The 14,141-nt window shown below is 36.3% G+C and overlaps 2 protein-coding genes across 2 annotated transcripts in view; one reads left to right on the plus strand and one right to left on the minus strand.

The window, feature by feature from the left end:
• Positions 1–14,141, plus strand: part of LOC140164557 (uncharacterized) — a 335,764-nt gene that overhangs the window by 157,660 nt on the left and 163,963 nt on the right. The window lies entirely within an intron of this gene.
• The window catches only part of LOC140164551 (probable RNA-binding protein 19), an 86,044-nt gene that overhangs the window by 12,632 nt on the left and 59,271 nt on the right, over positions 1–14,141 (minus strand). Inside the window, 8 exon segments of the mRNA XM_072187855.1 lie at positions 400–600; positions 1,578–1,688; positions 2,491–2,587; positions 5,098–5,213; positions 10,586–10,689; positions 10,692–10,715; positions 12,374–12,449; positions 13,107–13,145. Coding sequence (XP_072043956.1) covers positions 400–600; positions 1,578–1,688; positions 2,491–2,587; positions 5,098–5,213; positions 10,586–10,689; positions 10,692–10,715; positions 12,374–12,449; positions 13,107–13,145 — 768 coding nt within the window.

Raw genomic sequence — 14,141 nt, forward strand, 5'->3', positions numbered from 1 at the left:
GCACAAAGGTTCCAGGCATGACGAATTTTACGCGCTCTCGCGTAACGCGCAGTCTCGCTCGCGTTCGCGTATACGCTACAGTAAAAGTGTGGATTCATCATGGATTAACAACGTTTGGCTCCTGTACAAAGGTATAGGAAGAGTTGTTGAATGAGTATTCATGCACTGTTTGCAATCTGCATGTCTGTTTGCAATCTGCACACCATGTGCCTAGTGATTAAAATTTGTAACATTTATACCAACCATTATTCCATTTTAAGCCTTTCGCCAAAGAAATGATGGAGATACACTATTAGTACCCATGAAAGAAATCCAATATGGTGAACTTCCTTTTGCATTACACATGGAACTATTAGTACTGAGTCCAGATTCTCCTGTATTAATGTCTTTGGCTCTTACCTTAGTATATGCCAGCCTATAGAACGCTGTCCTGGCTTCAGTGGGTTCAATGAACTCTACTATAGCCGTAACACCAGCAGGTGGAAGTACTACACGACCCAGCGAACCATGCTTGTCAAACAGCGCCCTCAACTCATCAGGTTTGGTGCTTGCTGGGAGATTCTTGGCCAGGATGACAGTCTTGCTTCGTTTGTCTGACGGCTATAACAGAAAGCAAACAAATGAAGGAGAAAGAGAGAGAAAACATTATTGTTGAGTAAAAAGATATACCTAAAACTATATAATGGTTGTTGCTTGCATTACCAATACGCTGGCGAAGTTATGTAATAATCGGATTAACTACCAAAGTAACAGGTGAAAACAGTTTTCTGCACTGGTACGTTCACGCGGTACCTCTGCATTGGACCATATCATGCTGATCACTCGCACCTGTAAGATTAGTATCTTATATATATTGAAAATTGTTTTCACCTATTGCTATGATAGTTAATTGATTTATTACGTCACTTTGCCAGCGTATACAAATAGAATGAGTTGGTGAAAAACAATACTTCTATTGTTATTCTTAAAATAGATCAGCTGTAAAATTGTCTCATCCTTTTTAAAAATATTTCCACAAATATTAACTGTCTATGAGTGTGATGGTCGAAATATAATCACTCGGTGAAAGATGTATTGTTCCATTCCACTCGCCGGAGTGATTATATCTCGACCATTACACAAATTTAAGACAGTTAATATATGTTTTATATCACTCATACATAAATTCTGTTGCTCAAAAATACTATCTAAGATAGGAAATACATGTTTTCATCAACATAACACCATGTTTTGCTGTGACATACTTAACATTTTGGTGTCCACCCCATAACTAAACCGGCGCAGCACTATGATGGTGAAAACTTTCACACCAAGAGGCTGATGGTAAAATGATAAATGGCTATCAACCAATGAACTGTCTAGAATTTATGTATGAGTGATATAATATAGGCTATCCAAAATAGGACTTGATAATTGGCACCTTAAAATTTTGAAAGTATATTGATTTAAAAACATATCAAAACCATGAAAATATATAGACCTATCACTCAGCACAGCAGTCATAACATATTAACTTGTTGACTTGGGATCCAAGTGCCTCATTGACTGGTTTTGGGTCACTAGTTAGTTCTTCTTACCTGACTAAATGAATCCAATGCAACACCATTGTCTAGAAGAAACTGTCTAGTCTCCGCCACAATCTGTGTCTCACCAAGAGCCATACGAACTGCTAAACTTCTATTGGATTCCTGGAAAAGCAACGGAAGTGAAAACTTAAATACTTTCTTACTACAGTTATCAAACTCTGTATATAGTTTGGGAAAAATCTGTAGTGCATGTTAGAATATGACCGTTGCTAGGTCACCTGGCTCACGCTTTCTTTGTTACGAACCACTGATCGAAATGATCATAACACAAAGCCTATGGCATATCATTATTCGGAAGAGGTGTATGAGCCCAAGCTTGAACTACAGCAGTGAATTGAAATCCGCTATATGATAATCATCATGAAGGCGTATACTCTGTCTGCATCTACAATGTCTGCATATGTGATGCGATCAAGCAAAATGAGTCTGATGTTGAACAAAATCAAAATTCAGTTTTCAATCTCATTATATGAGCCATTTCCAGAGCTTTATTTTGCTGAAAACCCCAGCATAATTAGACTTACGGTTCCAGAGATATGGCCATTTTAGTGTTGCTCAGAACAATAAAATACAAAGGAAGTTGAATACTATTGTTGATTATATCTCAAAATCAATATTCACGACATCCGACTCATTTTGCTTGATCGCATCACATATATGCTATGCATAGACTATGAGATAAGTAACGATATTGTTCAACAAGAAACATTGGATCTTCAAATTCCAGTGATGTATATGTCAAGTTGAATATTAAATGGGTAATAAAATTGGACCTTTTAAGGATATACAAGTATGGAAGAAAGGCCCTGTTTTAATTTTCATACAAGCTTGGAAATTGTAATTCTTGTAAGGAACTTACACTTATCAAAATGAGTAGAGAAGCAAAATTAAATTGTGTACTTACTGCATCTAACACTTGTCCTTTGGTGGTCTGGTATCTCTCTGCCATGGCATCAGCTACAGCATTGGAACTGATAAATAAACTATTCCAATTGTGCGAACTGTAACAAAATAAGCATTGTAAGAGAATTAGCATTGAGATGAGTTAAGGTGGCTGTGTACTCTCAGACATGCATGTAGTAAAAGTGCAATAACTTTGTAATTATTCATAAGATATAAAAGTATACATTTTTATAAAGGCAAGACATCAATAAATCTTAATATAAATACAGATTTGGGGTAAAAACAACAATTATGAAGAAAATCACAAAAAGTGAGTTTTTGGCAATATTTGTTAGGTACATCATAACAAAAAACACTCTTTCTAAAATATTTTATTTTGATTTTAGCTCAATCTTGAGGTGCCATTCCATAAACGGTTTTTTTATTTTTTTGATATTGGCCTTAGTTTTTGAGATATTGACCATATAAGGCATCAAATTGAACTTTTAAAATTCACAAACGCCTATTTGCACAAAATGATGCCTAAAATCGGAAATAGACCAAAATATAAAAAATGAGAAAACCGTTTCTTGAGTCGATCATGCTTTTTACGATGATCATAATTGCTTACCTATAGATGCTGTATTTATTGAGTTATCGTGTACCTAAATCGTCATTTTACCGAGAAAATGAACATTGAAATAATGGCCGTTAAAGTTTAAACTGGTCACATTTTGCCCTTTCATCGAATCTCACAGGAGAATGCGGCAGTTTTCGTTTTTCTACCTTATATTATGTGAACATCGGGTAAATCCACAGCCCGTTGAGAAGTTTGAGCGAAATCCATTCATAACTTGATATTCAAATCGAGGAATAGAACTTGAAAAAACCCACATTTTATCAGCTAAAACGGAGCCATTTGACCACTTGAAATTAGTGTTTCCAAAGGATGCGCCACGCATGCAGATAAGCGTCAGCGTGCGTAGCGTATCTGTGCGTTAACAAATTGCGCGATACGCAGCGCGATGAGTTGTTGCGCGTGTGTCACCCCGCTGATACAACAAATATTTTCTCTCTTTTAAAATTGCAAACACGAATGAAATAGTGAAATAAAATCCATAAAATAGCGCAGTTGGAGTTTATAAATCTGGATTTTCTTTCCTTGTATTTATAAAAAACATAACAAAGTAACAAATATCAAAAAAGCTCAATTTTGCGAAAGAAACAACGTCTTGAGTACACAGCCGCGTTAAGGCGTGCCTGTCTATGCATCTAATCGAGTGACACAAAAACACTTCAAGAGTTCAAAATACATTTTATCAAAGACTTGATGTGTCCTCTGGATCCTCACATTTAATGTCTCACATTGATTGATGTCCTGCTAGGACACAGCGGATAGGCCGCCCTCTCTATTTCTAATTAATTTACTTGGCCGTGAGACATTGTTGAGAGAATAAAATCTCTAGCAGATTCGCCATGAGCTGTTGTGATGGGTGGTGGTGAACCCAACCCCAGACAAACAAGTACCTAGACAACCAACTTTGCTTCGCGTAGTGAATTCAAAACTGCATAGCAACAATTCTGACAATGACGCAACCCGGACGCAAACAAACAGTCATGTTCGCGTCTACAGAACATGTTTCATTTGACTCGGGCGATAACAGCGCAGTAATCACGCAAACGAGCACGTCAGACATGTATGCGATATTTCTCCACGCCTAGTAACCCCGTCAACATCACCTTGGATACATAGCTTCACCTCCAGCTGTGGTAAGGTATGGGCACTCATAGGTCTAGGTGGTATGTCTATGAACCCAACGACTTGTAATCGTGAGTGCGCGGTGGTTCGAATCTGAATGGTTCTGATATTTTCTCTCCTTAATTATAATGCCAGTTTGCCTGAGCTCCATTTCTTTACTTTTAAAAGAAGATACAAATATCTGCAAGCTCGATACAATGAATACCGTAAAACCTTGTCTACAATCAAGCATATAAAGTGCTTTTGATGAAGGCTATATTAAACGAAGCAGCCATAAATATCCCAATGCAATAGATTGGTCTTACAATAGTACTTGTTTGTATATGCTTGTATTGGTAATTTGTTTGCTAAAACTCCATAATGTTCTAATTTTGTCGATGGGTGGTGCCTGGATTAAGTTAGCTTTCATCAAAAGCACTCTATATGCTTGTAGATGAGGTTTTACGGTAATCCGCCTTATTGGATTGTCACACAGTGGGACTAAAATCTTGGCAACACCCCATCGGCACTACCAATAGGAATACATAATTACTGTTCATACCTTGATTAGTTTTGACAAACAAAAAAGTACAACCTTCTCCATTTTTTGGCAAAGGGCAAAATTAAATATTTGGCTACCTAACCTGCAAATTTGCGAAGAAATGCCATAATTTTAAGTAGTCCTATACTACTGTTCTTATAAGTGGCACCTTCCTGGCATTGATGTCTTATACACTGGTCATATATACTCTGGGCAGAAGAAATAAGGTCAGATTTTTTGGCAGAAATGTCATAGTGGAAATTAAAATGCATGCAAAAAGACATAAGTGATAACTGCCCTTTGACAATCACACCTATGCTTGACCTTCAAACTTATTTTGGTCTATTTACCTTGAGGCCATGGCTTTGTCTTTGGCTTTCTTCTTATTCTTATAAGATGATCCTTCTCCCATTGTCTCCTCCTCTGATTTCTTCTCTTTACCGGGTAAAATATGGAGCAAGCGACCCTGGGTGGCATAGATAATACAGATAGATAATATTTTTTCATTATCGAAATTCTCTTTGCTCACCCCCCCTCAAAACAAAATCCTGGTGTTGCCACTGGTTGAAGGATGTGGTCTTTTTAATAAGCCCTGACAACTGGGGAACCCAATTATTTTGTTATAAATAAACCATTTGCAAGCAAATTTCTACTCCCTATTCCAGAAATGTATAGCACTAATTTTTTTATCAAAAAAAAACATCCGTTTTTGCCAATGGATAGCTAAAGTCTTATTCTTTAGTTAGTTCTAACCGGCAATGAAAGTTTAATTTCAATATATTTTAATTTTTGGAAATAAGAGCCAAAAACATGTGTTTTTTAGGGCATTTTTGGTATGCTGTGACAATCAAGCCCAACAACTTGTACCAAGACTAATTTCAAGTTAAGCATTCTAATTTTTGGAAAACACATTTTCCACATAACCGAATATCAAAAATAACATAAAATATCAAAATTATGAGCTAACTCTTAGCCAAAACTCAAGATTTAGAATGCTTAGACTTGTGCCAAGCCTTATATTTTTGTGACTTCAAATTTTGCATGTTTGGGCCCATTTTCCCTCAAATTGCAAAAGTGTTAAAAGTTGGCTTTTATTTCCAGTTAGAACTTACAAAAGGATAAGGATATAGCTATGTTTCATTTGGCAAAACAGGATAATATTTGTATAATTCCAAAAAATTATTGCTGGATTTTTCTGGATTTAGGAGTAATGAATGAATCAAATTTTAAAAAGCTGATAGTATCTATGTTTTGAACTTTGCCCTATATAATACTTTATTGATATAGACAATCCCATTTCACCCATTCCTACACCTCAATGGCAGCCATAGCTGGGTCCCTGTAGTGTATATCTCACCTAAAATATGAAATGATGCGTCCTTATGGGGATTTTAAACTGCATTTCATCACCGGTGTTACACGTAGACAATAGAATGATGAAAGTTTACAACACAATACAATATCGATTTTTAAGCAGCTTTAATCCACCCAATTGGGCAGTCACAACACCAGTTTGTTGCGCCGGGGACCCAGTCATGACCGACTAAATTCTGACCATCGCTTGGCTTGTAGGATTCGTCTATATTATATACATGTATAAAGAACTTTCAGGTCAAAGCCTATCTTAATCATCTACAGATATTTGCTCTTGATAATGATAAGTCATAAGTTTCAGTTTCCTTTCCATAGTTTTACCTCAGTGGTTAATTGCAGTCCATCTAATGGGCTATTCCAGTTGAAATCCATACACCCCATATGGAAGACATGACATTAATCTCCAACACAGGGGGTGTAGATTTCAACGGAATCACCCATTCAGGTTACCCACAGAGGAGAGAGAAAACAGAGCCCGTACCACCAGTCAAAGTCTTCGCATCATCCGATAATGAGGGCCGATTGTTCCATGGAATGCGACAGGCGAGACTGCTACGCAATCACCGCGTATTTTCATAGTTCGTGAAGGCACGCAGCGCCGGCGTGCTTGTTTGACACGACACGATCAAACAATTGGCCCTCATAAATATGCGAGAACTCACCGTATACAATACACGTCGACTTTGACTGGTGGTACGCTCTCTGTTTTCTCTCTCCTCTGTGAGGCTACCCCATTCGAAACTTACATTCCTTCTGTGGGAGATTAAGGTCATGTCTTCCATATGGGGGTGCAACTGGAATAGCCCAACACGCATACTATTAAATTTTCATCCACTATTAAATTGCCCCTAATGTCAGACATGTGGCATGATTTTAAAAAAAAATTTTGACAAAAAAATAAGAGGATTTATTACTAAAAAAAGCTGAAAAACAGCGTAAAATCAGGGTGAAAACACCAAATATGGGCTGAAAATAAAAAACTGCATAAATTTTGGCAATAAAAAAGCTGAAATCATCTTAAATGCTAAACTCTCACACCCCTGCTAGATTATTCCAAGTTGCTGTATGAGGAACTGAAACTTTAATAACTGAATTAATAACTAAATTATCAACTGAAAAATCAATATACCATCCACCCGATATATGTACACTCCCAGTTAGCAAATTTACTTTACTTTAACCCCCAGAGCACTACCTGCCGATCTAACCTTGCCTCTGATTGGTCAATTACATGATATCTTCACTTCAATCACTAATCAGATTGGAGCTTTGCAATTAATTCACCCCAATTTTTTGCGTGGTGAAATTATTCTAACAATGTTGCTGATTGGGCCAATTGATAATGAAAACTTCTCTTTGGCCAATCGGCAGGTAGTTCTCATGGGGTTAATATGTAGTATTAGTGATAAACTGTGTATGACTGTCTATACAAGTCTCATTTTGGTATAATTTTCACCATGGCTGCCATGCTGATGCATAACATTTTTCTCTTTTCTTGTGTGCTATATTCCGTTTGTCTTTTGCCAACTGATCAACTGCCAACGCAGCCAAAATCTTGTTATCCACAAGGAACTATTGTATGTAAAACCTGGAATCGTACTAATATTGATTGTAAAGGCAGAGGTCTAGTCTGTATTCCACCACTACGTCATGCTGCATCAATACAATCACTTGATCTATCTCATAACAAGCTTACTGCAATCTCGGATGATGCATTTCACAAGTTTCAAATGTTACAACATTTGGATCTTTCTTCAAACAATATATCATACCTGGAAGATGAAACATTTGACAGCCTTCATGAGTTAATAACTTTGGACTGGAGTACCAACCGGATCTCAGACATACAAGCAAACTTGTTTTGTAGTCTTCACAATTTGCAGCATTTGAATCTTTATAACAACCAAATTTCAGCACTCAATGACGGTGCATTTGCTGGACTTGATGAACTATTAACTTTGAACTTGGTTGGTAATATGATCTACTTTATAAGCGACAAAGCCTTAAGCTCACTAAGCAAACTTAAGGTGTTGGACTTAAATTTTAACTGGTTGGGTACTTTATCTGGTTTCCCATTTAAAAATCTTGTCTCACTGCATTCACTTACATTTGGTTGGCAAAATGAGACATGCCTTAGCATGACATCACTTACAGGGTTGGAAAACTTGCAATCTTTGTCCCTATCATTTTATGATATGGTTGATAACATCACTGCTACCCCACTAGCTAGCCTTATATCTTTGCGGGAACTGTCGATAGACGGTGATTTCAGTGACTGTGATAGTATGAGCAGACTTTTCGTAGGATTACACAACCTTCAACAACTCCACATCACCATTTCTATATCTTGTTTTGAAATCAAGTTTTGCTCATTGGATGATGTAAATTCCATTGATTTGGATGCAATTCGCAAATGTAGCAGATTGATTCCCTTGAAACACCTCGGGTTTACTCAGTATTATAATAGCAGCCTTCCAGCTTTTAATGCACTGCATAATCTAACTAGTCTTTTCCTTGATCTTTACGTTGGGATGCACACAGTCATCGAGGCTTTAAACTCTCTAGATTCACCACTTCAAAATCTAACCCTTGCCAGTCACGATCTACAAGTCATTTTAAATTCAACAACATTTGCATCTTGGGCAAATTGGAAAGCATCATTGAAGGAACTGATATTAATTGTATATGAGATTGGGCTTGAAGATGCACCGTTTGAATGGTTTACTGGTTTGCAAGTTTTGAAAATTATGCTCCCATATTCACTCACTCACACATTGCCAGTGAATGCCTTTGATGGTTTGAGAAGTTTAAATACCCTATTACTGACTGGCGTCGCTATGTCTTCATCTAGCACTCTGAATACATTTAGTAGCTATAACTCTTTAACCACCCTGGATCTGTCAAATAATCAATTAAGTGGTGATTTTGACTTTTTCTGGCATCAACTATGCAACATCTCTTCACTTGAACACATAGATGTGTCCCATAATGGATTGGACACTCTGTTTACGATGTTTTGGGGATGTGCCCCACCTAATTTGACAGATCTAAGCATAGGGTACCAAAAGGATATATTCTACAATGCAAATATATGTCAGACTGCACCACAGTTAGAGTCACTTGATGTTAGTGCATCAGGATTTAACTTCTTTTCAACCAATTCTACCTGTCTACATCTTGTAACATTAATTCTTTCACAATGCACCTTCAATTTTCATGGTGATAATGCAATCAATTTGCCCGTTTTAAAGGTACTGAAACTAGACTGGACTTCGGCTGAATATTACATTCACAATTCACTCAATGTTTTCAAAGCACCTAAATTGCAAAGACTTTATTTAAACAATAACGATATTACCGAAATTGATCCTACTCTATTCAATTACTTTAGTGAAGTAAGATATCTAGATTTAAGCAACAACAAACTGACATCCGTAAGTGATTTGCAGTACTTCAGTAATATAAGAACATTATGTCTTCAAAATAATGATATCACGATAGTCCCAAAAGCAATTCTATCTGAATCTTACCATCCCTTTATGAGCACATTGGATGTGCGCGACAATAAATACCAATGCGATTGTGAAGTTGAGGCTTTTAGTAACTGGATTCTTACAGATAACATGGTTCAGGTCCCAAACGGCAGATATCTCTGCTTTTCACCAGATTCAGAAAAAGATTTTAGCATCACAGAGGTGAATTTAGATTGCAAATCTCAAATTTGGAAGTACATTTCAGTCAGCATTGCATGTGCCATGGTGATACTAATAGCAGGTATTTTGACGGTGCGTTATTGGTGGCACTTAAAATACAGATTTTTTCTGCTCTTCAATAGAAGAAGACGGCAACAGTACCAGCTGATTGACGACGATGATGACATTATTGATGGCGATGAGAATGGCATCCCTCGATATGACGCCTATGTCCCCTACCATATCGAGGATGAAGATTGGGTAGATGGAGAACTTCTACACAATATTGAGGAAGGTGAAGAACCTTTCAGACTTTGTTTACGTAGACGAGACATACGCGCTGGGCAACCAATTTTCAATGAATTATCTCTTCACATACAGAGAAGCCGCAAAATTCTTGCAATACTTTCGCCAAGATTTGTTGAAGACAACTGGTGTTATTTTGAATTAAACATGGCGCATCATCGAGTCCTAGAAGAGAACCGCAATGTGATGATTCTAATCATTCTGGAGGAGATTCCAGAAAACAAAATGACACTGCTGTTGAGGCAATTATACTGTAGAGTGCAGTACCTGAAATGGCCAGGCAATGGACATGGACAGCATTTGTTTTGGAGACGTCTTCGAGAGGAACTTAAAAGACCTGTGCCTCTAGATCGTCGTTTTAATATCTAATTTCCTCTACCATATTGACTGTATAAAATGATTGTAACTATATGCATGCACACACATAAATATCCAACTCTCCCCAATGCACACATACAACACATACCTGGAAAGTTGTTCCATCAAGTTCTGTGAATGCCTTGACTGCATGCTCTGGCATCATGAATGTAATGAAGGCAAAACCTTTGATCTTCTTGGTCAGAGGATCTACGGTAGATTGACCTCAGTCAGGGGCCCTGGCAATGAGGAAACAGTGAAACATACAGTAAAATATGACCATTATAATTGCAAAGCCAAATACTTGAAAAGTATACTTAATATTTGCGTTTCTCCAATGTGTACTGTTCTATACCATTTCTTCATCTCTTCACTTATATGTCTTCATCAATTTTTGTTGCTGGTAGTAAAGCTGCTGAATACATATATGGTGTGATCAAACAAAATCAGTCTGAAGTCGGACATATTCAATTTTCAATTTCTTATAGGATTGTAAACAACATTTGCAAATCTACATTTTGCAGAAAACACCACTGAATTTGGACAATCAGTTCAAAAGATATGAGCAGTTAAAGAGTTTTCAAAAGAATAGGAAATAAAACCAAATATTTCCTTAGTTTGTCTACTTCCAATTGATTTTGCTTGATCACATCACATATAGTGTCATGACAACATCATTACATCAACAAGCAAATATGCTAACAATCATATGTCTTCTAAAACCATTTTTAAATTTATGAACCAGAATTTCCTTTCATATACAATGTCAACAGCTGATCAAAATGACCTTGAGAAAAATATTGGAGCAATAAGAATGACAAACTTGCACTGTAAGCCGTAATCTTCCTCTATGATTATGATATAGTCTTACATTGAGTCAATAATAATTGTAACTTTAGTTCATTTTGAACAATTCCTACAAAAACGAAGGTGATTTACTCATGTTTTAGTGACACTAGTGGTTTCATCAGACTGGCAACTCATCACATCTAACTGCTTCTTTTTATGGGTAACAGGAGGCACCGTAGAGGGTGTGATGAGTTGGTCAAAGATATTGTTGGGTGCGTAGGTCCCCTCGTCCTTGTTTAGAGTGTCATGTCCTTTTCTGCAGATCCAAATGGCTTCTTTGAGCCACCTGTTAGTCTTAAGGGAAGGGGTATGAAGCGTTTGGACAGTATTTATTGTGGGACATTAGAGCACATCAGACATATCGAATTGCATTCTGAATCTGAAGAATGTCCTTCTGATATCAAATAATTTTGATTTTTTGAAATTCGCAATGTAATACACATTTTATGGCAAATCATTAAAATTGATATTTTTGATATTTAACAGTACTTGAAGTAAACTTTATAAATCTGATGATTTATACTTAAAGTGTATGTAGGTGGGATGAAAAGCCGACGATCAATTGAAAATTTTGACCTTTCAGTATTGAAGATATGGATTTTTTTTTCCCAAAACACCAACAAAAATAGGTCTTTCTGGGAAAAAATCCATATCTTCAATATAAAAGGTCAAAATTTTCAATTGATCGTCGGCTTTTTCCTCCCAGCTACATACACTTTAAGAATATATCATTAGATTTATAAAATTTATTTCGAGGACTGTTATATATCAAAATTTGAAAAATATCAAATTTTAATAATTTGTCATAAAATTTGTATTATATCGTGAATTTCAAAAATGAAAATTATTTGATATCAGAAAGACATGCTTCAGATTCAGAAATGCAATTCGATATGTCTGAGGTGCTCTCATGTCCCACAAAAAATACTGTCGAAACGCCATAAACGCTCATTCTAGATCCCTTAACAGCTTCACGATCAATGAATTCAGAGCCCTCCCAAAAAGTTAAAATCAACATTCCTAATGAACTTGATCAAAGGTAACTTACCATATTTGTTGAATAGTGATTCTAGATCTTCCTCCCGACATATGTAGGCAAGATTGCGCACAAATAACCTTCCAGTCTGAAACATAAATGTTAAATAAAATTACTTAAATTACAATAAAAAGGAAAATAAGTGAGAGCCCTACATGTCTTCACCGCGAAAATGTAACATGCTCAATCAAAAACGATATAAATTACCAATCTATTTTCATTACTATTTTTATAATTATAATAATATCCTTGAAAATATAACTGGGAGTGCAATAGCTCTCTCCACGCAAGTGTCGTCTGCAGATGATAAGTTTCAAATATTTTTTAAAAATTTCAGAATTATAAACTTTTATGTTCATATTTGGAATCAGCATGAAAAATGCATTAAATTAGTACAAACAAGCCAAGTTTTGATTCAGTAGTTCTTAAGATAGCTCAAAGTTTGGACTTTTTATGTTGAACCTATGGCTATAGCCTGTATACCTTTCTCGAGTCAGTAATTTAGATATTATTTTTTATTGTATCTATAAATGTAATGATGAGAAGTATATAAAAGTATACATTTTCAGAAAGGAAATGATGCAAGGAATCCAACTAGTATAACAGATTCCTGCAATAATTAAGATTTGAGAAAAACTCAAAATTAGATTTTACTTTACTGACTCGAGAAAGGTATATGGACTATAGCATGCAGAGCATTAAAATAATACAACTTCAGCCATCTTAAAGATGTTAAGTTTCTTACATCAGCAATTATTTCTCCAGAGTTTTCAAGTTCAGCAGCCTGGAGAAAACAAAACAAAACAAACAAACCAGTAGTACATCTTTGTATGTAAATGTTTCTGCATTTATTCTAGTACCGTAATTTCCGGAATATAAGCCGCGGCTTATACATTATTTTGGAGCACGCCCGAAAGTCAGTGCGGCTTATACTGGCGATGCACGGCTTATACAGCAACGTTTGAAGCAGAAAAACACACAAGAAAAAAAAAAAAAAAGCCTGACTCGACCGCTGGTGAGTGAGCCAATCGGCAAATTGTTCAAAGTCATCAACATCGTTTACCGTAATCCTCTTTTATGTCAGTTCATTCATGGAAATTTTGATGACAGTCTCATTGATTGACTGACATGACTTGAGTATTTATCCCCGGGAAATTATCAACAGACGCCGCCGTCATCCCCGTCCCAATTTAATCATGATCGCATTGATGGAATTATCATTCAATCATTCTCATAATTGCAGCGATTTATTAATAGAAAGTGTAAAAAATTATTGTAAATTTTTCTTGCATTTTAATTTCATTCTTGTACAATTGTGAAGTTTGAGTAAAAAAAAAAATATGGTTGTTCGCTTTTTATTAATATTATAAAAGTTTCATATCTGTCATGTTTGATCGATCCTTGAAAGCAAATTATGTAGGAGGCCTACCTCACACTCATGCACTGGCGCGTTGGCTCTCATTCAGCCATTAGCCAACTAGCAAATAACTTTCCATATTACTGGTAAAATGCTCCGTATTTTGTAGTAAATCACTGTACAACAAGAACAATTCACATTTTGTTTTCAAATAACTCCAAGAATGAATTGGCCATTAAATATCCACGAAAAGTTGAATTTTTGGTACCACACATCGGGTACTTTCCCTGTGTGCTTTCCCTCATTACGGTAATTATTCATACACAACCGCGGGAACCCGGCTCTGCCCATGCGCACGTTGAAAGTAGACATTTTGGTAAAAACAACTTTACGAGCGACCTTGTACTTCTCGGGGTAGTCCTC

Source organism: Amphiura filiformis, chromosome 11 (genome assembly GCF_039555335.1).
Source record: "Amphiura filiformis chromosome 11, Afil_fr2py, whole genome shotgun sequence".
In the NCBI taxonomy this organism is placed as follows: domain Eukaryota; kingdom Metazoa; phylum Echinodermata; class Ophiuroidea; order Amphilepidida; family Amphiuridae; genus Amphiura; species Amphiura filiformis.